This window comes from Protobothrops mucrosquamatus, unplaced genomic scaffold, assembly GCF_001527695.2.
Source record: "Protobothrops mucrosquamatus isolate PMUCROS unplaced genomic scaffold, P.Mucros_1.0 scaffold211, whole genome shotgun sequence".
NCBI classification, from domain to species: Eukaryota; Metazoa; Chordata; class Lepidosauria; order Squamata; family Viperidae; genus Protobothrops; species Protobothrops mucrosquamatus.
In genome coordinates, this window is record NW_015386565.1 from 37,978 (window position 1) to 64,474 (window position 26,497).

The following is a 26,497-nucleotide window of genomic DNA, read 5'->3' on the forward strand; positions in this document are numbered from 1 at the left end:
TATGGGTGTGTTTTTAGAACAGGCCTGTTATTTAATTCGATTTTAGAAGAAACTATTTATTTATTATAGTGGTTTTTAGTATCGCCTGTTCACCGCCCTGAGTCCCGTAAGGGAGATAGGGCGGTATATAAATTTAATAAATAATAATAATAACAACAACGATGGCAAGAAAAGTCGTAAAACGGGGCAAAATTCACTTAACAAACGTCTCCCTTAGCCACATAAATTGAGCGCTCAATTGTGGTGCTTAAGTCGAGGACTAGGTTGTATAATGGGATTGCAACTTTCTCCTCTCCGAAGCTGCTGGTGAGTTGCCGGCGAACGGGTCTTCACGAACGATTCCGCCTTAAGCAACTAAGGGGAGGAGAACCGCAACCCTCAGCGACAAAGAAGGAGCCAAGTGACCCAGTGGGGAGGGGCGGGCACTAGCCAGACTTTCCAGTCCGTGCGCCTCTGCTCTTCCGGAATACTGTAGTAGGGAGTCTGAGGTTTTGGGAAGGCAGCCCAAGGCAACGCCTTCCTGCCCGAGCGCGTTTCTCTCCGGCTAACTCTCCGAGGAGTATCTAGGTCCCCGCGAGAAGACGGGGCCTTGAAGGTTTTTAGAGCGCCACTGACACGGATACCGCCAGTCGCAGCAGCTGGCTTTCTTCAGCGCCCCTGGCCCTCCGTGTTTTCTCCTTCCATCCGAAGCCCAGCGGTCCCGCGGGGGGGGGGACCTGGTTCGACTTTCGAACCTTGGAAATCTCGCATCGCTTTCGAGGCCTGCGGAGCCTCGAGGTTCTTCCCCGCCCCTCAGAGGCGAAGAAGGGTGCGTTGGCTCGGCGTCCCGCGAATCGGCAAGCTCGACAGCCCGACGCTCTTTGTGGCGCGAGGTTCTGTCACCTATTCCGGGCGAGGGAGTGGGAGAAGAGGCGTCGAGAGGTGGAGGGGAAGTTTTGCAAAAGGAAAGCCGGAGCGGCTCCTGGAAAGTTCGCCTAGACCAGCCGGCTTCGGAGCGGAAGAGATGGCGGCCGAGAAAGGACGGGTCGGGAATGGCATTATGAGGAGTTTGTAAAAAAAATAAATAATAATAATAATAAGTAGGTTGAAGTTCGGGACGACTCGGGGAAGCCGCTGGTGAAGAGCCGGTTAAAGAGAGCAGGGTGTGATGCAAAGAAAAGTTAGAAGCGAATCGCGGAAGAACCGGCGCCTCTTGGCCGAGATTGTTGAGGGTCGCTGGAAAGGCTGAGGTCCCGACGCCCGTTCGCCGGGGATCCCGCCCGTTCGTTTGGGATCCCTTGCCTGAATTCCCTCGCGAGGGGCGCGTTTCGGAGAACCGCCCTAGTTTGATGGCCGCTGACGGCAGCATGAGGACGAACGGCGGAGGCCTCGACCGCGGGAGCAGCGCCAGTTGCGCGCCTTGCAACATCAGCTACACCCTCCCCATCATCTCTTCCAACAAGCTCCCGGACCAGCGCTTCGTTAGCCGCGGGGCCTACGGGACGGTGTCCTCCGCGCGTCACGCAGACTGGCGAATCCCGGTTGCTGTCAAGTCCTTGCAAGGCAGCCTGTTAGAAAGGTAACCTTTAGGGCAAAGGGCGAATGAATGCCTGGTACTTAGACGTTGCTAAAAGCCCCTGCTTCCCTCTAACCCAAGGGGTCCCCAAGCTGTTTGCAACCGGGCTGCAACCGGAAACGGCCGGCAAGCGCGCGTACACATCCAAACTCGGGCGAGCGCGTTCACGTGCGCTCCAATTGCAGGAGGGGCGGGCGGGCGTGCATGCACCCCATTCGTGCAAATGAAGCGGCCGCGCACAGGTGCGCTTGCCAGCCACTCGTGCGGGAACCGTCCCTCGTCCCACCTCCCCAGTCGCCGGTCCACAAAGTTTGGGCAACTTTGCTCTAACCCAGCCTCTTCCTGGTAGACAAGCCGTTTCTCCATTGCTTTTTCGAAAAGTTTTTTTAAAAAGTTGTCGTTCTCCTTTTCAAAAAAAAAAAAAATTAAAAGTCTGAACGAAGCCTAATAATTGTTCGATCTATGCTTTCTCTTTGGGGGGGGTAGCCCTATTTGGGCTTTTTTTTAAATCTGTGTTTCATATGGGATTGTACGCTTAGCCACGATAAGGCCTGCTCTTCTCCCACCGGTTCTTGCTACTTACTGGCCGCGTGAGCTAAAGATAACGAGTACTAAGGGCAAAGCAGTCGGATCAACATTACGAGAAATTTAATTTGCACGTTAAGCAACGGTTTATTAGAAACTCTGATGGTGAATGCTATTGTATAGGTTGGTAAAGTAACTCGTAGGGGAACAGACTGGTAAAGAAAGGAGAATATTTGTAGCTCAGGGTTGACGTGAGGGCTCCTTGGTGCTCTCTGAGCTTGCTTGTTTTCTTTCAGACGTTTCATTATCCAAACTAGGTAACATCATCAGTGCGCATGATAAAGAATCCTCAGCCAGTGTTTCTCAACCTTGACAACTTTAAGGCATGTGGACTTCAACTCCCAGACTTCCACAGCCAGCAATGCTGGCTGTGGAATTCTGGGAGTTGAAGTCCACATGCCTTAAAATTGTCAAGGTTGATAAACACATTCTGGAAGTTTATTTCACTTTCTGTTTAGAAAAAAAAAGGAAATGCTGCAAAGTTTTGGGAGAATATTAGTATGCCTGCGGAGGAAAGCAATATGGTTCTGCAATATAGTTTTGGGTGGGATTCCTAGACTACTTCTTGTCCCATAATTGCTATTCTGGATTTTTTATTTGTTTTGTTTTGCAAGAGGGAAGAAGGGCTATATTAGTGTATATGTGTACATTTCTGGAGGATAGTGCATGCAGAGAGATAATACCCTTGTAAATGGGGTACATTACATTACAGGCAAATAGTTTTAATTCATATTTTTAATTGAGTTAACATATATTTGCATTCCAACCTTATCCTGGTTTGGTTTACCGCTTCTGTCAGGTAAATAATACCTGCATACATCTAGGAAAGACGGGTGTGTCATAGGGACACATTTTGTGTGGGAAGGAATTTCTGAATTTCAGTAGGCAGTTGGCAAGTCTAGGTGAGCAACCTAAAGCAAGTGGGCACTATTTTGGAGTGGTAAGGGGAGGATATCAAGTTCAGTTTATCTTTTCAATGAATCTAATATTAGCTGGTCCTTTGAGAATACAAGTAGTATAGGAACTATTAGAAGATCCTGCTGTATTTTAAAGAAATAGAATGTAAGTGTTGTAGATATTTGAAATAACTCATTGTTTCAATGTTGACCATCAATAATTTGAAGCTCTTAGGCCATTTTGGGACAGCACTGTTTTCAGTTTGCAGCTATCCACTCTGGAATGATAAGGGTCCCTTCTACTTGTCTTCATAGGATTTCGTTTTTAATCTCCAGATCATCCATGTTGCTTTTCTCCAAACCAGATTGCTCGAATTCTTTATGCAATGCAATAGCAGGACACACCAATTCCTGCTGGCATATGATCAAACAGAACAAAATGAAACAATTGCAGCTCATTATTTGAAACAATGTTTCTGGTTTTGTATTCCAAAATTACCTTTGGCATTTTTGCAGTCCTATCATATCTGATAAGTTCAGTTTGTAATGCTTGGCAACTCTGTTGCCAAGCTAGATAGCCTCCATCCCATTTACATTCAGTTTTGATTGCCTAGATCAGTGGTGGTGAACCTATGGCACAGGTGCCAGAGGTGGCACTCAGAGCCCTCTCTGTGGGCATGCGCACCGTCGCCCCAGTCCTAGGCCTTCATCTGGGTTTTATAAAATCTTTTCGCTTTAGGCTCCGCCGCCGGGTGCAAAAAAAAATAATCAGTCAATTTCAACTTCTCGCGGGGAAAAAAAAGATCTTGCAAAGTTGGAATTGATTGATTGAACTTTTTAGTTCCACCCAGTCTGCCGTTACCACTGCAGCCACGCCCAGCCAGTGGGCCACGCCCAGCCAGTGGGCCACACCCAGCCGGCACTCAATGATGCATAAGTTGGTTTTGGGTTGCAGTTTGGGCACTCAGTCTCTAAAAGGTTCGCCATCACTGGCCTAGATGAACAGAATTGCATTTGTCTCTTTGAATTTCATTCTTTTCTCAGCCATTTATTTACTCTATCAACATCTTTTGAATTTTCTCTCTGTATTTAGTTATCTTAACCAGTTTTGTTTCGTTGTCAATATTGATAAGCTTGTTTTTAGTTGAGTCAGACTGAACTTTGTGGTATTCAAGACAGTGATCATTTATGGGAAATCTCTATTGAGAGGTGGTGGAATCTGGCATTGAGCTGTGAGATGAGGACATAAAGAAAAACATCAGCAGCCTTGAATTGTTGATATTCAGGAAGTGGCCCAGGAGGGACCTTCCCTAATTTCTTCCTCAGCATTTTTGGTTTACAGTTATGCAGAGCATGCTTGAGTCTAGTCTGTACCTGAACACGGAATAAAGAAACTGCTTTGAATGTTTACACATTTTGTTCTTGGTTTCCCATGCCTGACATAAGCGCTCTTTCAGCATGATTTTTTAGCTAATTGTGTGTCCAGCTAATTGTCATGCCATATAGCATATTATAGGTCATGGTGGCCTAGCGGTTAAAAGGCTGGGCCATCAACTGGAAGGTTGGCAGTTCGAGACCCCATGTGACGGGGTAAGCTTCCTCTCTTGCTCCAGCTCCTGCCAAGGTAGCAGTTCAAAAGCATGCAAATGCAAGTAGATAAATAGGTACCACTTCACTGGAAGCTAACAGTGTTCCATGCACCTTTGCGTATAGCCATGCTACCCACATGATCATGGAAGTATCTTCAGACAATGCTGGCTCCCTCAGCTAGGAAACAAAGATGAGCACCACTTCCTTGAGTCGGACACAACTGGGCAGGGAAACCTTTACTTTTATAGCATATCATGGGGTACTTTGTCAGATGTTTTGCTGAAATCAAGTTATACTTAAACTAAGAGCATTCCCACAATATACACAAGAACTGTCCAACAACAACAACAAAACAAGTCTGATTATTGTCAAAATCTTTGCTGGCTTGTGGTAATATAACCGTTGTTTTCAAAATGGTTATAGATTTGTAATATTTATAATCTTTGTAATTTGCTTTAGTATTATTCCGTGTATTATTGCCAGATCAGGTGATCTGTGGTCCCTGGATCCTTATTATTTTCATATCTAAAAATAAGGAAAACAGCTTTCTCCAGTTGTGTGGCATATGTTATTACCAAATGTGCTTGTTTGTTTTAAACATTTATATAGTCACTTATATAACTCTGCGAGGCCCTCAATAAAATTATTTTTAAAACGGTAAAACAAACTCAAAACATAAAAAATATTTTAAAAAGTAAAAACAAAAACGGGCTCCAATCCATACAAACGTATCTTTATCTAATCCCCTAATGCTTTGCGGGGGGGAATCAGGTCTTTAAGGTTTTACAGAAGGTTAAAGGGATAAAGGCCTGCCGAATTTTAGGCTGCCAAGGAAACGGCACACTTCCTATTCCCATTGGCACTTCCATTAGGGTTCTCTAGCAATTCATATCCTAGGATGTAATTCATCTGACTTTAAAGATTTAATCTAAATCCTTAAACTAACTGAAAATAAGGAGTCTTTCTGTTACCTACTTAACATTCTTCATTAAGTAGCCAGTATCTTTCCGTCTCTGTGGACCGGTTTTGCACCTGTGCCCGCCACTTGCACAAATGGAGCTTTGCCCGTTCACCACTGCTTACATGGCTTGGTAATGGCCCAGGGTTAGGGATCCTTGAGCTAGTATACTGAGTTTTTCCTCCTAGTTCACTTTAATCTGTTCATAATTTGGAAATCTTTCTGATGTTCATAGCATCCTCTGCCTGTCTTAGTTCCTTCTGAGCTGGAGATTTCCTGACACCACATCTTCACTTTTAGGCTTCCTGTAAACTCTTCCTTGAAAAGATGGCTTTCTTACAATCTCTTAAATACATCCTCTTTGCTTTGAAATCTCCATTAATGTTCTTGCACATTTTACTGAGTATCATTTTGTTATCCTCCATTTCTTTCCAATTTTCTTTTTAGTATTAGGCTTGTACAGTTGCTTGGAAGAATGTCTCCAGTAATATGTACATGTACGTTTCCTGATTATACATCTAAATGTTCAGCAAGATGTGTTCAATTGTACTAAACTAGCTTGTGAGGTGTCCATTTTGAATATTTTGCATAGCCTTATTTTATTGCTCACCTATTGAGGGCAACTTTTCCTATTTGTCATGGAATTCTACACATCATTATTCTCAAAATCTCTGCTTTTGAAGTCAGAAATGTTGGTTCCATTTTATTCAGGTTTAGTTTTCATTAAAATCAAGAATGCCAGCATTTCGCCACGTTTTTGCTACTTCCATTTCCTCAATTACAATTTCCTTCTTGGTTAATATAAAGTCAGGCACTCCTAATGTTTTTGGTTTCGCTAAATGGCAGAACTTATCCAAATTGTAGGATACCTGATCAAATCTCTAGCCAGAACACTTTCTAAAATACTAACACATAAGGCATACTAACTAGGAATTAGCCCCTTTCAAGACATGTGGTAAAAATGCTAATATGTTAACACACTGCCTACCTTTGGAAATTGAGATGTGGACTACTTCTACAAATATTGTCAGATTAGAACTACAGTTTTAAGAAATAATCTAACATGCCTGTATTTGTAAAACTACTTCTCGTTAGTACAAGGAACTACAAAAAGGCAAAATTGGTATTGCTTCCAATTTTATTGTTCAATTACTACATAGACTTGTAGGAATATAATGTTATACGCATATGTAAAAATTGTAGGCCAAAAAAGAGAGAGAAGCTTAAACAATCTAAGGCAGAATCATCAGTGGACTGATTGTCATCAGCAGAAAAGTGGAATAAAGCATGATGTAAATCAACACATGTTAAGGGCTGGAATCTTGATAAGATTCATTTGATATATGTTGAAATCTCATCGCATTCCATATTTATTCAGATTGAATCAGTGTAATCAAGGATGTTTTCTGTTCATCTATAGAACATAAGCTTTTATTTGACTTCTTTGTACTATAATTTCCTTAACAAAAATTTTGAGATTCCTTGGGTTGTTTCTAAGCTGGCAAAGAGATACATTCCAAGGCTAGTGGACTACAATAACCAAATGTTCTCTATAGTTAACTAGCTGATGCATCTAGATGAAGAAGAAATGAGGCAAGGCTGGACAGTTATGCAGTGTAGAAAGAGTGTAGTAGACAATAAAAAAGCAATCCTATAAATTGAATACACAATCCTGTTTAGTACAAATGCTTTGCTTAGTAATGAACGAGGTAGAATAATAATAAAATTGGAAGCAATCATTCTTGCTCAACACAAAATGATAGATAATAATGTAAAATTCACCTGAAAGTTCATATCACTTTCCGAAACTCAGATCAACTTGCAATGTGTGTGTGTGTGTGTGTGTGTTTTAACTGCACTACAGGTGTTAATTTTTATTTCTATTATCAGCTGGTCTTTATGTTTTTAATAAATAGAAGTATCACCACTTTTATTTTCTCTGTTTCCTCTTAATTCAGTTAATAAACTGAAGAGCCAGTTTGGTGTAGTGGTTAAGGTATCAGGCTTGAAAGTAGGAGTCCATGAGTCCCATCTTAGCTATGAAATCATCTGGGTAACCTTGGGCTTGTCACTCTCTCTCAGCCCTAGGAAGAAGGCAATAGCAAACCACTTCTGAAATCTTGCGAAGAAAACTGCAGGGACTTGTCCTGGTAGTGGGCAGGAGTGAAAAACTGACTCGAGGACACACAGACACCTTAATTTCACTCTTAGTCCCTTATCGTTCTATTTATAGTTCATGAATATATTAAAGACAGTTTGCTTCCTCTTGGGGGGTTCCTCTTGGGATTGCTGCTCTGATTTCCAGAAGAGAAGCCATGTCCTGCATTATCATTTAAGACAGAGCCATGTTTCTGTTAATAAGAAACATGAACTCAATTCTGCCTCCCCAAGATGAATCAAAGCGTTTTGTGATGGCCTAGTGCAGGGGTAGGCAACCTCGGCTCTTTTATGACTCGTGGACTTCAACTCCCAGAATTCCTGAGCCAGCATGGCTCAGCTTGGAAACCTCTCTCTTTCCCCTCAGCATGGCTGGCTCAGGAATTCTGGGAGTTGAAATCCACAAGTCATAAAAGAGCCAAGGTTGCCTACCCTTGGCCTAGTGTTTGCTCATGCTAACAGCAAAATATTTTGATTTAAAGATAAGGGAACCAAGATGCAATCAACATATGTGTACCTGGTTGCTGAGCACCCTAAGGAAATAAAAATCAGGCTGACAGGTATTGGGGGCAAGACAAGCTACAAGTGTAATGAAAGACCTGGTAACAAAAGAAAATGAGCAATGCACAGAGAAGAACTCTGTGCTTCTTTATTTTAGTAGGTGTCCCATCTCTTTACTTTAAACTTATTGGAGGTAGAGAGTAACATAATGATATTTTCCCCCAATAAAAACAAAAGCGTTAGAATAAGTATTGAATAAGAATTGAGTAGTAAGAAAAGAATAAGTTGAGTAAGAAAAGAATAAGAATTGAAAAAGAATCAATTCATTTAAAATCAATCAAGCACAAATTATGCTTTGAGAAGATAATTATTCTCTTGGCCATCAGAAGGCTGCTACGATCTGGCTTTTTCCTTAGGTTTTAGATTTCGGATATTATGCTTTCCCATTTGCAAGTTACTTGGTACCCTGTAGGTTTTTTTAAATATATTTGGATTATTTTAATTTTATCTAGTTTTGGATTTCTTTTATGTGGATTTTTTTTTTTTTGCAAATGTACTTAAAATGGGCAGCTGATATACATTTTCTAAATATATAAATAAAGCAGGAAAGATCACATGAGCTAGTACTGGGCCGATTTAAACAGACTTTAATACAATACTGCAGATCCCTAATATTAAGCATTCCCTAAAGTAATTATGAAGGTATGCAATTTTTTCTTAATGCAGCATGTGATGAAAAAATGGGCAGAGGCAGGACTTCTTTTATTGCAAAGTGAAAATATTTAAGTATTAAAGCAATCACCTAAAGCCCATATAATAGCTAAAGCACCCATTTTGTTCTTTCGCTTTCCCAATCCTATACCCTTCCCCAAAATGAAGCCTGCTGGAATAAGCATTGGGAGGGGTGGATTCTGAAGGCTGAAAACAGGCATGCTTTTGTTTTTGGAGGGAAAGTGCAGATAGCAGCACCTTGCTGCTCTTCAAATTGCTATATGGAAACTATCAAGACAAAACTGAACTAGAAAGGTTTTGTTTTTATCATTCTGAGAAAGGGCAATGGCAACTCATGTTTGTCTTATTGTTAAGAAAACCACCTGGATGAGCTCATGTAGTCATCAGATTCAAGAGAGTTTGTCTTTCTGAAAATTTAAACACTCCTTAGAATAAGTGCTAGTCACTCTGGCTTTCAAATTCCCACCCAGTTATGAAAGGATGATAGCCTTATTTAAAAGGCACATGTAACTTTCTGACATTTAAGTGGGGGCATTTTGTAAGTAACAACCAGCAGACTAAAAACAAATAAATAAGCTAGATTTAATCAGAATACAATATGTATGATTATTCCCATTAACTTTTTTTGCTTTTCAAAATTGCACTTTGTGATAGCCTTCAGAGATAGTTTAGGTGGCTGCACCTAAGAATTGGGTCTATTTGTTTTGAAGTTTTAGGAAGATTATTTGCTTTCTGATAAATTATTAACAGCAAAGCTGTATTCTGAGAATAGTCCCAGCCTTTGTGAAGAAATGACAGGACAACCATGTGTGTGACTCATGCATTCTTTTCTAGTAAGACTGTTGTAAAATTTACAAAAGGGGAACTCTAGACATTTTCCAGACAGTGAGATGTGACTTTTTGGGAGGAGCAGATAATGTATCTCTTCCTAAAGGAGAAATATTGCCTCCCTCTTGAAATGTAATTACAAACTTAGAAACATAGAAAACCAACAGCAGTTTTCTATATGGATTGGTGTGTCAATTTCTCATGCTTTTGTTTGTAATATTCTAATGAATAATATTTTGCAGTTTCCAGGATTATGCCCTTTGCATTAAACAAAGCCCACTTCAAATCCAACTCATTGGCTTGATTGTTTCTTAGTCTTCGCCTATAAATGGTTACATTCAATAGCCTCTTCACTAGCAACATTCAAATTTGTTAGATTTCAAATTTTCCAATTTTGTTTACCTAATTTGTTTGCTTGCCAGAAGAATACATTTGGGAATATATTTATCTCACTCATGCTTTCTTTCTCTAGATCAGGCATGTCAAACTCGCGACATCACGTGATGTCGCACGACATATCGGAGCTTTTTTGCCATTGCCAGCAATGGGGTGGGCGCGGCTCTGGTATGATGAAACCGGCCCGCGGGTTTGACACCCCTGCTCTAGATAAATGTATAAAAATTCCCTTCTTATCCTCAATCACAGTCACTCTACTAACGGCCTGGGAGTTTGAAGATTCTGCTCAGGATCTTATCTGTCCTTAACACTGCATTCTTTTGGACAGAAAACTTTGATGTTATTCCTAGGATGTATTGGAGCTACTCTGCCAGCTTAGGAGTCATAGTATCAAGTGCTCCTCGAGTGCACCATTGGGACTACTTTGGCCTTTATTTTCCAAATGCTGTCTCGTTCCTCCTTCAAATCCTGGTATTTCTCCAGCTTCTCATACTTCTTTCTCTTGATATTGCTGTTACTTGGCACTGCTCTATCATCAGTGCTGTCTTCTGGTGAGTGGCTAGATAGTACAACATATGTTAGAGTGCCACCTTTGATGTGGGATACCTGGGTTCAACTCCTGGCTGGTACCTATCTTACCAATGAGGGTCCCTGGGCAAAGGCTCACCTGCCTATCTCAAAAAAAAATGACATGAACAAAAAGTTTCATTCCAGTTCAAACATTGACTGGATAAGAAGGTCATTGATAAATGTTGGGGAATTAGGACAATCTGATGATAAAAACTGGGACATTGCCCAGATTTTGTTTACACACACACGCACATAGAGGGGAGGGGAAATAAGTGTAGTGTCAGGAATGAAACTTTGGCAACTACGTGCCTCTTTGTTTCAACTTGCCATTAGAGTAAGAGAGGGGTGTTGCTTTAGAATGGATTAGATGGAGAAACAAAACCTCTATGATTCCGCTGAAGACTGTAAGAGCTCGAAACCTTTCCAAGGACACCATAGCAGGTGTGGAGAGAAAGCAGACGGTTCACATAACAAAGTGAAATTGTTTACATGGACTACATGAGAGGTTGGAGGTTTGGTTGGAGAAATTATTGTTTAATTCAATGTCTGGGAATCTCAGAGTTAGTTTTGCTTTGACATTACCATGCAGTATATTCAATAAACTAAGAATTTTGGAAATGGAATGAACCTGGAGTTTTATTTGGATTCTTGAACTGGATATTGACATGTAGTTTATATGAATTTAATCAAAACATCTGCTCATAGTTGGAGTTTCTCCCCAAAAAATTCTCCAAACAGACTAGGGAATATAAAACTGCTGTGGGAGATGACAGGCTGAGCCTGAGGGAGAGGTCAAACATGTCATCAGTTTCAAGTCCCTTTGCGCCCACAAGAGATCTAAGTCCAGCCCACCTTGAATTACATTGACTCTTATCTCTCGCCAATTTGCTTTGACAATTAGTAATTCAGATTCTTGTAAAGAGCTTAAGCTTGCAAGAAACCTTTACATTCATTTGAACTGCCTGGATTTCCTGATTTCTCATGCTTGATACAGGCTATATTTCGGCCTTCTGTTGAAAAGAATCAAAACTTCAATCAAACAAGTTAATTACTGGCTTGCAATATTTTGAAAATTAAAATAGTGGTAACATTAATTCAGATAAGGAAGACTTTACTTTTACTTTCACAATTTGGTTTTGGTTAATAAAAGGCTTACTTCCCCTGCCAGTAATGCTGAATGTTATAGTTTGGAATGATTCACTTCTGTGATTCTTTCTTTTTTCTTCAACTGTACACAAGTTTTGGTTTTGTGGTAGTGGCCAAATTTGTAGATTCCATCTATGGAAATGAGGTGGGTGTACAAAATTAAAAGGTGTGTCTCATATACTGATTTCTTAAGGCATTTCTGAAGCATCATCATACATAGTCTAGTCTCTACTTACGGATTTCCCTTTGGGGAAAATATTTTTGTAAATGATGTACAGTACCTTTACAATTTTTAAAAGACACTATTATGTCTAGAGTAAGAAATGCCATTTTAATACTTCCTTAATTTGAGTGTAAGATTCCTTTTTTGTTTACCACAACTCTTATCATAGTAATTATTTCCTAGACTAGCATTTTTGGCACAGTTCCAGCACAGCCTTAACATCTGTGATCCTTCAACCTAATGCATATGGTTCTAAAGGCATTACTGCTTTGTCTTGAGTCTTAACAGTATATATTTTTGTTTTCTGAATTACAAAGGTCTAGTTTTGAGGATTATACTCAGCTGCCCTACTACATAATGGCACAACCTCACCTGTACGCTGCCTTGTAGTATGATTGATACTATTATGTCTAGACTGGAAAAAATCCAAACAACCAGTAGAAGGCAGTAAAGATGGTTCTCTTTGCTGAATTTATTCATGATCTAGATTTTGCAGCCCAGATATGGTCACCATATCAGATGAATTGGAGATGTGAAACGACTATCAGAAGATAATTAGAATTTGGATGCCTTTATTAGAGCTAAGGTGCTAGTTCCTGCAAAGAAGAGAAACTTAGTTTTCATCACAGAAACAAGATGCAGCTATCTTGTAGGTACTCTTCAGCATTATGTCAAATAAAACTAGTTATCCCTAACTGGTTTTATGAGCATTCATATTTAGTTTGCAACCAGTTTGTTTTAATAAAACATACAGTAGTTGAATAATTATGGAAATACAAATAAGAAGCTAACATTTTCAAACTGCACCCTTTATTCACACCTAAAGTGGAAGCAGAAATTCATGCTATGATTTGGTCCCTCTTTAAAATTCTAAATTATCTTAACGTCTGAAGAAACCTGCTAGGACTGATTTTAAGGTAAAAATCCATGAAGCTATAGAAAATATAATTTGCTATATTACACAGAAAGACTAGCAAAAGTAAAACTAGCTTCAAAATAGAAATTCTGGGAATAGAATTGAAAACAGCTGTATATTTTGACTTCAGCAGCTGGTGAAAGATGCAAAAAGAATGGGCGCATGTAAATAAATTAATATGTAAAGAAGCTTTTTATTCTTTTTCTTTAACCATGTCTTTCCACAGTGTATATTTTAAGTCTATTATCTGGAAGATAAGTAAATTTGACTATTGTTTTGCCATTTATTCTTGTAGTGAGAGAGACAGTCTCTTAAAAGAAGCTGAAATTTTACATCAGGCAAGATTCAGTTACATTCTACCAATTTTAGGAATTTGCAATGAACCTCAGTTTCTGGGTATTGTGACAGAATATATGCCTAATGGATCACTGAACCAACTTTTATATGAGGTAAGTGTGAACAACTGTAATAACTGTAATATTAATTTTAAAATAAGGAAATGTTTGGGAACCAGTCTCAGGAACTCATACTTGCTGGGGAATTCTGGGAATTGAAGGGCACATTTTTTGTAATTGCTAAAGTTGAGAAATACTGAGTTAATGCTTCAGAAAGAAGAGGATCACATGTTCTGACCAATGTTGTGTCTTAATCCAGAAGGGGGCAATTTGAGAACAAGTTCCCCATTTTCATGCATTGATATGGAGTGATAAGTGCTTTTAGAGAGCCTCTAAAAAGCTGCTGAATATAGCCATTCTCCAGAACCTATACGTTTTCTTTATTAGATTCAAAATATTGTTATAATGAATATAAAATAGTTTTAGTTGTATAATTTTATTAATTTTTAATTGTGTAGTTTTAATTATTGTGTACATAAATAAACTATGGGCAATTGGTAAAAGATGAAGGTGCTATCTAGTTCGGGTCAATCCTTCACCAAGTGTTAAGGAACATTTCTTCAGGTTATCTTGACAATAGCAATGGTAATAGCACTTAGACTTCTGTATCACTCTATAGTCCTTTACAGCACTGTCTAGGCCTTTTACTTTATTTTTTTTTTGTAAAAGTTTTATTAAATTACAGTCTTTAGTGCTTAGTAAACAACATGTTGTCTGGATTCAAATATTTAACATTAACTTCTTCAGTATAAATCTGTTCAATACTACACAATCCAGTATTTTTCCCCCTGATCCTCCTTTCTTCTCCATATTTTTCCCATTTTTCCTTCATTACACCATTGCAATTTTTGATACTGTTAATGTATAGTGTTAGATATAAGCATCTTCATCATATTGTATATGATGGAAATAATAATATCAATTCATAAATCAATAATATCAATTCATTAATCAGTATCCTGTTTTTCGTGCTCTTGTTAAAGTTTAATTTCCATCAGTATTTGAAATATTTTTATAAATCATGATTTTCTCAATATTAATTACATTTATATAACTGAAAGTTTTATTCAAATCAATCTTCCTCTTATCTTCATATTTCCCATATCAAAAAAGAGGGGAAAATGTTATCTTAATTCTAAATCATATCTTTCATTATAACAGTGTAATTATATCTAAAAGTCTTCCGTTCTTTTAATCTTATTCAAAGAAGTATTTAAACATATAATGCCCCCTCTAAAAGGTCAAATCTTCTGTTTTTTTAAATCTGATTCTCACTTTCTTTCTTTGCCAAGTCGCTTTCTGTCCCACTAGCTCTTGAAGTTAAAAAGTCCAAGCTCAGTAGGTATTTATAATCCAAGAAGGTCAGGATGATAAGTACGGCAAAATATTTTCCTTTATTACCAGCAATTGTTTTCCCAAGGTAGGAATCACCAAGCAAATCAAAATATAGTGCTATACATAAATGCACCACTAGATGTCATTCAAAGTCCATTTTCCACTCTTAAAACAAAGGCTTGATTTCTTATATTTCGCCTCAATGTGGTTTTTTTCAAAGAGAAAATCTTAACAGTTATCTCAGTTCTCAAATTTGTTGAAACTAGTTTTATTTTTCTTCCACTTCAATATTGTATGTTTCTGTCCCCCATAAGATTAAAATGCCGCTTCTGTTTACATTCGGAGGTTTTTAGTTTCTTGGGAGCCTTTCCCAGGAAATTCAGTTGTAAAATAGTAAAGAAAGGATCAATATTCTCACCCAGTTCCAAACATGCTGTTTACGATGTATTAAGTAGTGCTTTCTTCTTTGTCGGTTGTCAGCAGCTAATGGCCGGCCACAGGAATGTAGCTGGTCTTTCACCTGCCAGTTTGGAGGGCTTTCCTTGGATCAAACGGAAAGACCGTGATGAACAAGGCAACCCCTCTTCTTCATTGCCTCTTCGGGGTGATTTTTGGCCCTTTTTAGAGCTCCCAGCAGGGAGAAATTGAGCATGGAAGGTAGAGTCCTGCCTTCCTGTGTCCTGATCTGTCGCGACGCAAACCAGAATCCCACACTGTGTAGGCATTTTACAATGACAGCATATTGCCCAAACAATTTGAGTCTCATTTTACTGACCTCAGAAGAAGAGAGGGCTGAGTCAACCTTGAGCCAGTCAGGATCAAACTCCTGATTGTAGGCAGAATTTGTCTGCAATACTTGCTACCAAGTCTCCTAATAATAGCCCATTACACAGGCCAGGCCATCCTGTCAATCGGGGAAGGTATATTGTGAACCTGTCAGCTAAAGAATTCTGACTGGTGGGGTCCAGAAAAGAGCCTTCTCTGTGTTGCCCCCCTCCATCCTCCCTCCAGAAATGAGGTGGACCTTTTGCAAAGGTTTGAAAACATGGCTCGGTTGCTTTGCTTGGAGCTCACAGCGGAGCAGTCAGCTGTGGGGCTGGTTAGTGCTCTGAAAAGGGTCCCCCCACCTTTTAAAATTAACTTTTAACATCTTAATCATCCTTGCCTATTTTAAACAGAAAAGATAGAAAAATGTGGGTTAGACAGCATCACCACCAGATGGATCCGTAGCTGGCTGACCGGCCGTACTCAGCATGTGGTCCTCAATGGAACTGCATCTACATGGAGGGAAGTTTGTAGTGGGGTGCACCAGGGCTCTGTTCTGGGCCCAGTGCTCTTCAACATCTTCATCAACGATTTGGACGAGGGGATAAAGTGGGGAACTCATCAAATTTGCAGATGACACCAAGCTGGCAGGAATAGCCAACACTCCAGAAGACAGGCTTAAGATACAGAAGGGTCTTGACAGACTTGAACATTTGGCGCTATATAACAAAATGAAATTCAATGGTGAAAAAAGTAAGGTTCTACATTTAGGCAAGAAAAAACATATGCACAGCTATAGTATAGGTGGTACCTTGCTCAGTAGTAGTAACTGTGAGAGGGACCTTGAAGTCCTAGTGGACAATCACTTAAATATGAGCCAGCAGTGTGCTGCAGCTGCCAAAAAAGCTAAGACAGTGCTAGGCTGCGTTAACAGAGGGATAGAATCAAGATCACGTGAAGTATTAATGCCACTTTACAATGCCTTGGTAAGGCCACACTTGAAATACTGCATCCAGTTTTGGTCACCACGATGTAAAAAAGATGTTGAGACTCTAGAAAGAGTACAGAGAAGAGCAACAAAGATGATTAGGGAACTGGAAGCTAAAACATACAAGGAATGGTTGCTGGAATTGGGTATGTCTAGTTTAATGAAGAGAAAGACAAGGGGGGGGGGACATGATAGCAGTGTTCCAATATCTCAGGGGTTGCTACAAAGAAGAGAGAATCAAGCTATTCTCCAAAGCACCTGAAGATAAGACAAAAAGCAACGGATGGAAACTAACCAATTTCCTGACAGAACAATTAATCAGTGGAATAATAACCTGCCTCCAGAAGCTGTGAGTGCTCCAACACTGGAAGTTTTTAAAGAAGAGACTGGACAGCCATTTGTCTGAAATGATATAGGGCAGGGGTGTCAAACTGCCAGCCCACGGGCCAAATGTGTCATGGCAAAACCGCGCCCACTCCATTGCCGGCAATGGAAAAAAAGTCATGATGCATCACAACACATCACATGACGTTGCGAGTTTGACACCCATGGTATAGGGTTTCCTGCCTGAGCAGGGGGTTGACTAGATGACCTCCATGGTCCCTTCCATCATCATCATCAATAGTAGTAGTAGTAGTAGTAGTATTGTTATTGTTTTGTTATTATTATTATGAATTTTATATACTTTATATGTTTTTACATTTTAATATTTTATCTGTACTGTACCCAGATGGGAGATGGGTAGTTTTAGAATTCGATAAATAAATACATTAGCTAGTAGATCAGCTAGTTTCAAGATGCTCTTTCGAACATTCCAGTTTGTCTCGCTATATCATCATGTGTTGTGTTCTTTCTCTTTTCTAAATAGAAAAACATCTATCCTGATATTGCTTGGTCACTCAGGTATCGCATTTTGTATGAAATCGCTTTGGGAGTAAATTATCTTCACAACCTGAGTCCTCCACTCATGCACCATGATTTGAAGACCCAGAATATTTTACTTGACAGTGAGTTCCATGTTAAGGTAAGGCTGGGCTCTTCTACAGAGAAGAAGTGGAAAAATCAGGGGTAGCAACTTTACAGTACAGAGAAAAATCTTGCACATAAGAGAGATAAGACAGATCAATGTTGAAAAGAGTCCCTTAGATGAGATGGGTGGCACAAAATTCAGAGAGAGAGAGAGAGAGAAGGGCATGTTACATAAGAGAAGGGCATTTTATATAAGAAAAGGGCATTTTACACTTGGAGTGTCCCAAGTTCTATTTTTAAAAGCTTCCTAAAATTATGCCAAGTGTTATCAAAAGTCTTTTGAAGCTGTTCCGCTGCTAAAGTTTTAAATCCTTTTAAACAAAAAAGGGAAAGCTATAATCACAACTTTATTTCAGTAAGATTTGTACAGAATACTCCCAAATTCTTTACCAATTTAAAGAATTTACCAATTTAAAAACAAATCATCTTAGTTGGCTATATATTCAAGTAGTTTATTTTTTTAATGCAGTTTTTCCAGTTTTATTATTTGAGTGGATCCTTATAGTCATCTAGCCCAATCCCCTGCTCAGTGAGGTACAGGGGCACCTGCAGCAGATGGCAGGTACAACTTCATAACTTGACCCCTTGTCCCTTTTTTACATGCTCATTATGAGTGGAATCTACTAAACTACCCTGACAGGCAGCTTGAACCACTGTTTGAAAACCTCCTGCAAGGAGAGTCCACCATTGTTCTGGCCTTTATTCCACTGCTTAACAGCTCTTAGCAGGAAATTCCTCCTAATACTCATTGTGAATCTCCTCTCTTTTAATTTTAACCTATTACTCCTAATCCTCTCTTGAATCTCAACAGAGATCAGTTTCCATCCTATTTCCACATACCATATTTTTAGAAGTTTGCAAATTATTAAATATCCTTTCAAATTTCTTCCTCATTTGTGTAATTGATACACAGAAAAGCAATATTGTGGCTTAGTAGATAATTGCATTGCTCATATTTCTGTCTTAAGGGGGGAAGTAAAAATTGCTACTTACTGAGTAAGAACTTTTAGAAGGGCTGTGATGACCGTGATTCTAGTTTTATAACATAAAGCATGAAACTGTTTGTAAATTTGAACTCTGCTCTTCTGTGACCAAAGTATATATTTTAATGGACCTAGAAACCTTTGTCTCTGAGCTGCACATGGTGGCCTAAGCTTCTTTTCCATCTTTCAGATTGCAGATTTTGGTTTATCAAAGTGGCGCATGGTGTCCATGTCACTTTCAAAAGGGGATAAATCAATATCTGAGGGAGGGACCATCATTTACATACCACCTGAATGTTATGATGGCAGCAAAATCCGCTCAAGTGTAAAGCATGATATATACAGGTATGTTATTCTATTATGGAGTTTTGGAACAATGTGTGCTTATTTTTTAAAAATATAAAATATAAAAAAGCAGCCATATCGGCCATTACAGACGGTGCAATGTAAAAATGCAATGAGATTAAAGGCCCAAAATGTTGTATACTTTGGTGTCTCAGTCTCCACAGAATTACTTGACACTTCTCTATCGAGCTTAAAGTCAGCACTTTATTTTTTTAGGAAGATTTGTTTTCTTGGTGGTCTTTGTAATCAGCTATGTGTTGTTTGGGATATATTTCCTTTCTTTTTCTGTTCAATGGGAGTCAACAAAATCAATGGACTTTTGCATCTAGTATTTGCAAGTCAGTTTCATTAAATGTTTAAAGTGTCTCTGGAGTCAATTTAAGGATGGGTTCCTATGTTAGCAATTATGACTTTGCTGTCCAGTTATGGCTTGCATAATTCAAGTTTTTTCATACATACCTTCTCTCAGGCTTTGTATTATACATATGCTTGGAAAATCTAATTCATCCCTAAGTTTCAAATAACACACACACACACGTATATTATTGTGAAATAGGATCACAAAATGTCAATTCAAACTCATTATTTCTAGCTTCTTGAAAGGAACATTTTAACCCTTTTTCAAGTTACTTAAAGCAGGTCAAGCATCTTTAATTTAGTGAAAAGCTAACCTGAAAATTTTACAGGGGTATTAACTAATTAACAATGTAAGTCAAGGTATAGAGTTTACAGATTTCTTAAGGACTTTGGCTGCTCCAAGTGCTTCATGTATTTACATTAGCAATAAACAATGGTACATATCCAAAGAGCCTGCATCCAGCTATCACAATAAACTCTGGTTTACTGAAAGAACTTCTGCTTTGTGTTCTCTTTCAATACTGCATATTTTCAAAAACATTGCTTCCATTTCAAATTTAAAAAAGCTTTAAAAAGGTTCATCGTAAACTTATGTTCTTGAATGAAGTCAGCTTCTGATTTTAAGATGGCATATCTTGTAGGGAAGGAAGTTTTGCTAAATTTATTTAAAAAGGGGCTGTATTCAATAAAAAATAAATGTGAAATCTTCCAAACTTTCCTTTGCAGCTATATAAGAGGAGAATTAGCATGGAAACCTAAAATTTACTCTACTTAATTTCTAGTAGGTCAGGATAGATACTGATACAAGAATGCAGTTGATATAATTAATATTTAAATAACATTTGAGAAAGTATCCCTGTATTTGTATTAGGTGTAATAGGTCTATATGATGTATTTATTTATATACACAAATGCTGTATATATAAAGAAACTACTGTGTTTTTAAGATACCAAAGGTACTTGTCCCAACTAATCACTGAAAATATTTGAATAATAATACTCCTACTTTGCTGTTGGAGTGGGATGTAGATTTTCCACAAAACAACAATCTGGGATATTTTCATTTTACTGAAATTATTTTGTCTTGGGGAAAAAATGAACTAATTTAAAAAATACATACTAACATGCATTTTTGTTTGGAACAGTTATGCCATTATTATGTGGGAAGTGATGTCAAGAAAAAAACCATTCGAAGGTCAGATTTTTGTCTTTGTCTAATTCTGTTAAAGAATAGCTGAGATAGACTAACCTGTTAAGTTTAATGTAAGATTAACGTAAACAGTATTTTTTTAAAAGACCATTGTTTCCCCTTTGTCTTAAACTTGCATTGTATTGTACTATTGTATTGTAGTAAAATACCATGTATTGCAGAATATTGGTAGGAGGGGGAGGTGATATATTTTGCATTTAACATTTTTAAATTAGGTTTAGATCACAATATAATATAATTTAAAATGTGAATTTACTACTTGTGTTCCAATTTCTAGAATTAGAAGAAATGCACATATATTTCTAACACATGCATGTACTGACTTTTGCAGATGTTATACATCACTTGCAAATTATGTTTAGCATGTCACGAGGGAAGCGTCCAGATGTTGGGGAAGAAACTTTGCCCCTTGATATTCCTTACCGAGAATTGATTGTGTCTTTAATGGAATCTGCTTGGGCACCCAATCCAGAGGAAAGGCCATCTTTTTCAAGTGAGTTTCTCTTTTGGTCTGTATGATAGGTAACTCAGCAGCTCTGGCTACACTCTGGTGTTGGATATTTGTTGCACCCTCTGAACTACTTCTCTTCCACATCAGCTACTGAAATGAGGAAAAGCCACACTTGAACATAATGTTCAAGACTATTCAATGGCTGAAAGCATCTCAAGGATTACTTGAGATTGTTTTATTTGTATATTAAAGTTATTAAGTATAATTTGCATTGACCTTTAAGCTTTATTTTAACATTATAAAAATAGGACTACCTACTAGGTGGGTCTTCCCCATCACCATAAGTTAGCTGGATTCAATGGGTAAAGATGGCTTTGGAGTAGGTGTAGTGTAGCACTAGTAAAGAACTTATTAAAACATATTTTATTAAAACTATTTTTACATATGTAAAAAATACATATTAAGGAAATTTGGGCCAATGCTTGGTCCATGACCAATGAATTTGAAGCACCCTTTTCCCTTAAAAATTATAATCTTGCACAGGTCTGTCGACTAAGGGGAATATACACCTAATAGGTAACCCTATAGTTATTTTGTAATTCAGTTGCAGTGGAAAGTTTTGAGATTATCTGTTCACTGAAGGTTGCTCAGTCAAGCAGTTCTTCCTTGTGCCCTTTAAAACTCCCTGTGAGGATATGGTTACTCTTTTTCCCATTTTACAGCTGAATTTCAAAACTGAGACAGTTGCTAGAAATGGAGGAATAAAAATGGTAATTCTCCAAGCAAGAGAGCTTGAGTGAAGCACCTCTTCTTGAACCATTAAAGCAATCAATACTTAGCAAATCTCATGTGGCTTCTGTGGCTGCACAGCCCTGCTATGCAGAACTGAGATAGAAAGTCTGTGCATAATTTTATGATGCATATATTACTCTTATTTGTAAAATGTTTAATGCTTTAGGACCATCCAGATAGTAACACAACTATCCAATAATATCAGGTACATTTGTACTAATCAGATATCTGGTATTTGGATTCAGGAAGCTATTGATGTTACAACTAATACTATATTATTCTAGTCAATTGATATAAATACTTAAATTTAAACAGGGTGAATGCAGAGAAAATAGTCTGATTGCCTTCTTAGGTACAGGCAATCCTCAACATACGACTATAATGGAGCCTGCTCATTGCAATGATATATCGTAATGGTCATAAAAATAGTTGTTCATGTGACTGACCCCATTTTATGGCTTTTTTTGCAGCAGCAGTCATTAAGGAAACAAAGGCTCAGTATGAGTGCAGTTTTGCCAAAATCTGGAAGCAGATTCCAGTTTTCAGCAAAACCATGGTAAAAGGCTACAATAATGGCCGTAACCGTGTTGTTGAGCACTCAAAGTTCAGTCATGTGACTAACACGTCACATCCAGTTCTTGGACTCCCTTTTTCATGTCAGTCATAACTTCAACAGTTGCTAAGCAACTGGTGGTAAATTGAGGACCACGTATATTCATGTATTTTATATTGGCATACAAATCAGAAAAATGTCAGTATTCTAGACTTAGAAAAATCTAGAACAATTTTTATATTATACTCACTTTTTCTCACTTTTTGATATATATATATATTTGCTATTTATGGCCTTAAAGATGGGCTTTTCTTGACAAAAAAAACGGTACATAATAAAGAAATGTTTTCAGTGTATTAGGAAGTTTCTTACAACCTCCAGCCATTCACCTGCATATGTATAGCACAGGGGTAGGCAACCTTGGCTCTTTTATGACTCGTGGACTTCAACTCCCAGAATTCCTGAGCCAGCTATGCTGACTCAGGAATTCTGGGAGTTGAAGTCCACGAGTCATAAAAGAGCCAAGGTTGCCTACCCCTGGTATAGCAGTTCCAAATAGATGAAGAGTGGAACTGTGATTTTCTTCTCTTCCCAGTTTTCATGCATTTAGCTGAAGGAGAGGCTTTCTGTAATTGGATGAACCGAAATAGAGCTGTCTGTAGGATCTGGGACCTTGATTTTTTTTTTATGCTGTACACCTGTGTTTGAATGGAAGCGTTGTTTCTGTATTGTAGCCTGATCTCTATCCAATTTTAGAATGACTGAAGAGAGTGAACATGTCAATATTATTCTTCCCATAGGTCGCAGCATACTATTTTACCTAAGGCCATCTAATGTGTTCGTTGCACGCAAATTCTTAACCCTGATATTTCCTGGTTCCTGTTCTGTCTATCAGATAGCACTCAGCAAACATTGTATGCCAGTTATTCTGCACTGAAATGCACTCAAAATCATATCATATACTATGTAGATTGTGATTTGGTGTGTTCATTCAGTATTTCTTTTTCTCTTCATTAAGAAGGAAAACTCTAAAAGTCATTGTTTTAAATTATAACAGGAGATACCTGAAATCTTAATCTTGTTTTTTTTCAGTTTTGGTGAAAGTAAATAATAAATATAATAACAAATAATAATAATTTGGTGAGAGATACTTTCTTAAGATTTAAGGGATTTAAATCTTTTGCCAGGTTTTGGAATATGGTATGACAGGAACTTTTTTATGAAAATTCTGGAAAGTTTTAAAATCAAAAACATTTGATTTCTTAACTTCTGTGTTAAGAGTCACTTTACTCTGAATCAGATATAAGCAAGGTTCATGTAATAGTTTCAGTTTAGGTCATGTAGTATCTGAAATAATGCATTATTACATTGTAACATAGGTTTATGGAAACATACTGAATTTTAACCAGCATTAAGTGCTCATTAAAATAGTAATTATGTGAAATAATGTCAAAACTACAGTTCCAAAACATGCAATGAGCCTAATGTTTCAGATTTTAAAATTTAAATGTACCGGTGGTTGCCTTTTATATTTAATTGCAAATATTATTCAACCAAAATATGGACATTTTGAAGATTCTAATAAGAGTTGTTTTTCTTTCAAAAGAACAAATTGCAACAAAAAATATCTTAAGATTGTCAAATGAGGTTATAACCCGCCTGTGTAGCTTTCCACTTCACCTTCTCTTTTCAATATTTAGTGCAAAAGTTGAAAAATTTAATTACTTTATCTTTTTTTTCCCTTTAAAATTAACTGTAGTTTTTCCAGACTTCATAGTCTGGAAATATAGTAAAGAAACGTAAAGGTTTCCCTCTCGGTTGTGTCCGACTCTAGGACACGGTGCTCTCCTCCATTCCTTGGCTGAAGATAATTTCCATAGTTATGTGACCAGCATAGCTAGTTTTACCCAGGAATAGCTGGTTTTGACATCCTTGAAACTGGCCTTAGGGAGTATGTTTTAAAATATTTTTCAGGAATGTAATTTCCATAATTTAAATGTTCTGTTAAGAGACCTAATAGTGACTGTCTTTGTTTAGGGTGCTTAATAGATCTAGAATCTGTGATGAGGACCTTTGAAGAGATACCTATGCTTGAAGCAGTAGTAGAGATAAAGAGGGCCAAAGTAAGTGCTCATATTATAATCTGTTATGAGTAGAATTTATTCCCAAAAAGAAACAGGACATCCATATATCTGAAGCTAGAATTCTCGCTCTATTAATCATATACAGAATGTTCACTCGCCCAGGCTGACTTATGCTAAGATATATGGGGTCTTATGGGATCGTAAGTCCATTGAGATATACGTAATCAGAAAACTGCCCTGTTCGGATGCCTGATCGCAGATAGAACTGTAAGCATGTTTAGCTCGCAGTGTTTCTCAACCTTGACAATTTTAAGGCATGTGGACTTCAACTCCCAGAATTCCACAGCCAGCATTGCTGGCTGTGGAATTCTGGGAGTTGAAGTCCACATGCCTTAAAATTGTCAAGGTTGAGAAACACTGAGCTAAAGGGATATCCTGTTCATTTATTTATGTATTGTTTATTTGTATTATTATAGTTTAATATATGTATATAATATAAACATACATTATTGTTTATTTATTGTTTATTGATAGAATAAATTTATTTATTGCTGTGTTAAACAATAAAAATCTTTGCAAGCAGTTGGCTGTGGGTAAGCACATGTCCCAAATTGTGCTCTTACTCAGATGCAGGACACTTGGGTATTTTATCTCATAATTATGCTTTGATTTCATAACACCATTTTGTTTTATGCTGATATCTCTTTCAGGCACAGTATGAGTGGACATGCATTCATTTGCCTAACAAGATATGCAGTAATGAATCAATATCTTTAAATATACCACTGAACATTAGTATACAAGAGGTAAAACATTTTTTTTCTATTATTAACATAAACACCTTAATATTCTTAAACTGTTGTGTTTTTTTTTGCCAAAGATCAGTGGTTGGTTTTGTAGAGAGTCAGAGAGAATACATAAGATTATTTCATGTGTAAACTATATTGGGTTGGAAGTTGGAACACATTAAGTCTCATCCAGTGATGCAAAGATTTATAGTGAGCTAAACAATGCCAAGGATAAACATACAGCATTTTTCAGCATTTCAGACCTATGTTGAGGCTCTTTCAGGGGATAGCTAACAATTTTATACTATGCTAATCATAGGCACACCTATAAATTAGCATATTCATATATCCGCTCAAGGCAGGAGATAAACTCTGATAAATGGCAAATGCCCAACATGGGTAATTACAGATTCCTGCTTACCATACTATGATACAGAGGGACACCTTCTCCATGTTTGAATGCCACAGAATAGATATGAATTTTAAAAAGAATAGCTTCCAAAGGGTGAAACTGAGATAACATGTAGGCATAGAGAGGTGTCATGTTTTCGGACCACTGTTGTCTTCCTTGAAATAAATAGATCTTCCAGCACTTATAATTCAGTATCATTTCAGAAACCATATAATATTTGCATGAATAATACATTCCTCTGTTGAAGACAGTGAAAGATATCTAACATTCAGGGTCGTTTCAGTCACCCAGTAGCTGATATTCTCTGTGCTGTTTAACCCCCAGCATCTCTAGAAAGGGTTTAGGAAATGCCTGTGTGGAAATCTCTGAACTTTGGGGTAGGGCTCGTCCTTGAAAGATCAGATAGCCAAAAACATATTTTTTTTAGTTTTCTTTGGGAAGGGGATGGGGAGAGAAACTTTACATCATTATCAAGTGATTTTAGGCTGCCTCCTGCTATGTTACCTACCTAATTTGGGACAGATGGGAATTTGCATCACTTTTAAAATACAGCATCCTTCCCACAGGTTCTTAAAGGAAGAAAAAATGGCTTTTCCCATTGGGGAAATCACTTGCATGCATTCACAGAGATACACCACAGACATTTGGAGAAGAGCAAATAACCATGTAAAAAGGTGATACAATTTCACCTCAGTCTTTGATCATACTAGGGATCAACCTTTAATTTGACCCTGAATTTGGTGAATATCCCTGTAGAATCAGAGAATAGGCATAATGAATTGATTTAATGGCAATAACAGTGGTAGAGAATCTATACAGTTATTAATGTTGGGTTAGGCCTGGAAATCTTGGGTTCAAGTGCACCATTGGCCATGGAAGTTTTCCCGGGTGACTTTGGGCTAGTCACATTCTCTCAGTGAGATGTTCCTCACAGAGTTGTCATTAATTAAAAGTATA

General features: G+C 37.9%; 1 protein-coding gene across 1 annotated transcript in view; it reads left to right on the top strand.

The window, feature by feature from the left end:
• The first annotated feature begins 1,346 nt into the window (after window positions 1-1,346).
• Window positions 1,347-26,497, top strand: part of RIPK2 (receptor interacting serine/threonine kinase 2) — a 29,494-nt gene continuing 4,343 nt past the window's right edge. Inside the window, exons 1-8 of the mRNA XM_015813978.2 lie at window positions 1,347-1,558; window positions 13,349-13,502; window positions 17,405-17,560; window positions 18,739-18,893; window positions 20,396-20,445; window positions 20,792-20,953; window positions 24,294-24,379; window positions 25,051-25,146. Coding sequence (XP_015669464.2) covers window positions 1,347-1,558; window positions 13,349-13,502; window positions 17,405-17,560; window positions 18,739-18,893; window positions 20,396-20,445; window positions 20,792-20,953; window positions 24,294-24,379; window positions 25,051-25,146 — 1,071 coding nt within the window. The remainder of the gene's footprint in view (window positions 1,559-13,348; window positions 13,503-17,404; window positions 17,561-18,738; window positions 18,894-20,395; window positions 20,446-20,791; window positions 20,954-24,293; window positions 24,380-25,050; window positions 25,147-26,497) is intronic.